At 50.0% G+C, this 3,071-nt stretch overlaps 1 protein-coding gene across 1 annotated transcript in view; it reads left to right on the top strand.

The window, feature by feature from the left end:
• Positions 1-1,614: 1,614 nt before the first annotated feature.
• EMWEY_00010390 (hypothetical protein, conserved) overlaps positions 1,615-3,071 on the top strand; it is a gene marked incomplete at both ends in the record, with an annotated part of 2,982 nt that continues 1,525 nt past the window's right edge. Inside the window, 2 exons of the mRNA XM_013478828.1 lie at positions 1,615-2,610; positions 3,070-3,071. The exon at positions 3,070-3,071 is cut by the window's right edge and continues 1,525 nt beyond it. Coding sequence (XP_013334282.1) covers positions 1,615-2,610; positions 3,070-3,071 — 998 coding nt within the window. The remainder of the gene's footprint in view (positions 2,611-3,069) is intronic.

Below are 3,071 nucleotides of genomic sequence, written 5' to 3'. Positions count from 1 at the left end.
AAAAAAAAAAAAAAAAAAAAAAAAAAAAAAAAAAAAAAAAAAAAAAAAAAAAAAAAAAAAAAAATAATTACTTACAATCATTAATTGGGCAAATTGTATTGCATTTTTTTTTGCTGCTGCAGCACCAAATTTTTTTATAGGGAAAGTTTTGCTGCTTTGTTTGTTATATTCATAGTATAAAACTTCCCATTGTTCATTTAATTCATCAAAAGAAATATTTTTTATTGGAGATATAAAATAATTAGATGGTAAGGATATACGAGTAGGACGGGGGAGGTGTACAGGACGGTACCTGCAGCAGCAGCAGCAGCAGCAGCAGCAGCAGCAGCAGCAGCAGCAGCAGTAATGGATAAAGAAGAAGGAAAGGAGGAAACAGATGTATAATTAGTAGCAACAGCAACAGCAGCATATGTTACAGCAGCAAAGATATATTGCTGCAGGAACAGCAGCAGCAATATGAACTGCAGCAGCAGCAACTGCAGCAGCAGCAACTGTAGCAGCAGCAGCAGCAGCAGCAGCAGCAGACCTGTTAGCATTTTGAGCTCTAAAAGAATTTCCAACCCCCCATTTAAATAACACATCTATATAGCCCTCTCGTCGCTGCCTGCTGCTGCTGCTGCTGCTGCTGTTGCTGCTGCTGATGCTGCTGTTGCTGCTGCTGGAGAGCTGGGCAGCAGCAGGAGTTGCAGGGACCACTGAAGACACTGCGCTTTCTTGCAGACTGTTTGGTGTGTCGACGCTCTTGCTGCTGCTGCTGCTGCTGCTGTTGCTGTCGTCGTTACTGCTGCTGTTAATATTGCTGCTGCTGCTGTCGTTGCTGCTGTTGCTGCTGCTGCTGTATGTAGCGAACCGTAGAAGTATCTGAGGACGCCGTAGGATCAGCAGCGAGGCTGTTCGCTGTACAAGGGGGCCCCCCAACCAGGGGGGCCCCTTGGAAGCTGCTGTTAAGAGCCGCATTCCCTGTAAACCCTAAACCCTAAACCCTAAACCCTAAATTCCTTCTGTATAAACAGGTATTGAATAAGCGATACTATTGCAATGGACATACACAGCCAGATAGAACTTCTACAGCGGCTAGTAACCCAAGGGTTTAGGGTTTAGGGTTTAGGGTTTAGGGTTTAGGGTTTAGGGTTTAGGGTTTAGTACTATACAAAATAACTAGCAACAGGTAAATCTAAATAAATAAAAATTCTTCCTTTTCCCTAACATTAGATTCTTATAAATTTTAGGGGGTCCCCCTGCTGCTGCTTCTGCTGTTGCTGCTGCTGTTGCTGCTATTGCTGCTGTTGCTGCTGCTACTATTGTTGTTGCTGCTGCCTCCCTGTCACACCACAGCAACCCCCCCCTCCTGGGGGCCCCGCAGGCCTTTTGCCTTTTGTTGTTTTTTTTCTTTTTTTTTATTATAAATTGTCTTAAATAAAATAAATAATTTATTTCTTTTTTTATCCTTTATTATCCCCTAACTCCCCATCAAGCAGCAAAGGGAGCAGCAGCAGCAACACGGGGGGGTTGGTCGTTGGGATCGCCTCTGGGATCGTCTTGGGATCGACTCAGGGATCGTCTGGGATCGTCTGGGATCGCCTCCCGATCCCAACATAAAAATACACCCCACAAATGCCAAAGGGCCTCAGACCAGTGGTGCCCCGGGGGGGTACAGGGGGCCCCAGGGGGCCCCTAACCACAGATAAGCTGGGGGGCCCCCCTGATGGGTCTCCTGATATCCTTTATAAGTACAAATATAGCCCTGCAGCAGGCAATGAATCTCCACTGCTGCTGCTGCAGGAGCAGCAGGAAGAGCAGCAGGTCGACCTGCAGCAACTGCTGCAGAAGGAAAAGTTGCTGCAGCAGCAACACCAGATGCTTGTAAAGCAGCAGCAGCAGCATCTGCAGCAGCAGCGGCAACGGCAGCGTGCAGCAGCTCAGGTGTCTAGGGACCTCATCTTTTCGTTTCCAAGCGATTCTTTGCAGCAGCAACAACAGCAGCAACAGCAGCAACAACAGCAGCAACAGCAGCAGCATGAGCAGCAGCAGCTGCTGCTGCACGAGCAGCAAGAGGAGGAAGAGGATGATGAGCCGCTGCTGCAGCTACCTGATATATCCTTGTCTCCTGCTGCTGCATTTAGAGACACATTAAGGGACTCTAAGGATTTATTGTCTCCTGCTGCTATAAGAGTGCAGCAATTTGAGGTGTCTCCTCGTGCTGCAGCAGCAGCAGCAACAGCAGCAGCAGCAGTAGATGGAGGGTTTGCTGCTGGGGCAGATGTGTCTCTACCCGGCGGCCTCCCTCTTAGTTCTTGCGGCCTTAAAAATCTGTCTCCGTCTGCTGCTGCTGCTGCTGCTGCTGCAACGGGGCGACAGCAGCTCTACCCTGTCCCCGACGCAGTAGCAGCAGCAGCAGCTGCTGCTGCAGCACCAACTGCAGCAGCAGATCATGTGCTGCAGCGACCAAGACGCAGCTCCATGGAATTACGCCCGCCACCCCCTTCTATGGGGATCAAGAGGCCAGACACAGCAGCAGCAGCAGCAGTAGCAGCAGCAGCAGCAGCAAAACCGTTGGATGCAGCAGCAAACCCAGTGTCTTTGCGGTTAACCCCTCCATACCAAGACAAAGTGAGTAGTCTTGCTGCACCGCAGCAGCCGCAGCAGCTGCTGCTGCCTTCGCGGTCCCTGCTGCAGCACCAACGGCAGCAGTCTGTTGCTCCTGTTGCTGCTGCTGCTGGATGCAGCAGCAACAGAGACAGCCAACGGAGGAGCAGCAGCAGCAGCAGATTGCAAGATCGTCATGTGCTAAATGATATATCTGCTGTATCTGCAGACACGCCTGCTTCTGCTTCTGCTGCGTCACCAGCAGCAGCAGCAGCAGCAGCAAGCAGCAGCGGCATTCGGGTGTCTGCGCAGCAAACAACAGCATCTCTTCGTAGTTTTTCTTCTCGTTCTTCTGCTGCTGCATCATGGGCTGTAGGTACACCTCCAGGGTCTCTTCCTTTGCTGCAGAATAGAGACACAAACTGTGCTGCTGCTGCTGCTGCTGCTGCTGCTCTGTCTCCTACTGCTGCCAGTTTCAAGCAGAA

This window comes from Eimeria maxima, genomic scaffold (genome assembly GCF_000499605.1).
Source record: "Eimeria maxima Weybridge genomic scaffold, Emw_scaff70, whole genome shotgun sequence".
Lineage (NCBI taxonomy): Eukaryota > Apicomplexa > Conoidasida > Eucoccidiorida > Eimeriidae > Eimeria > Eimeria maxima.
This window is presented reverse-complemented; position numbering and strand designations above follow the sequence as displayed.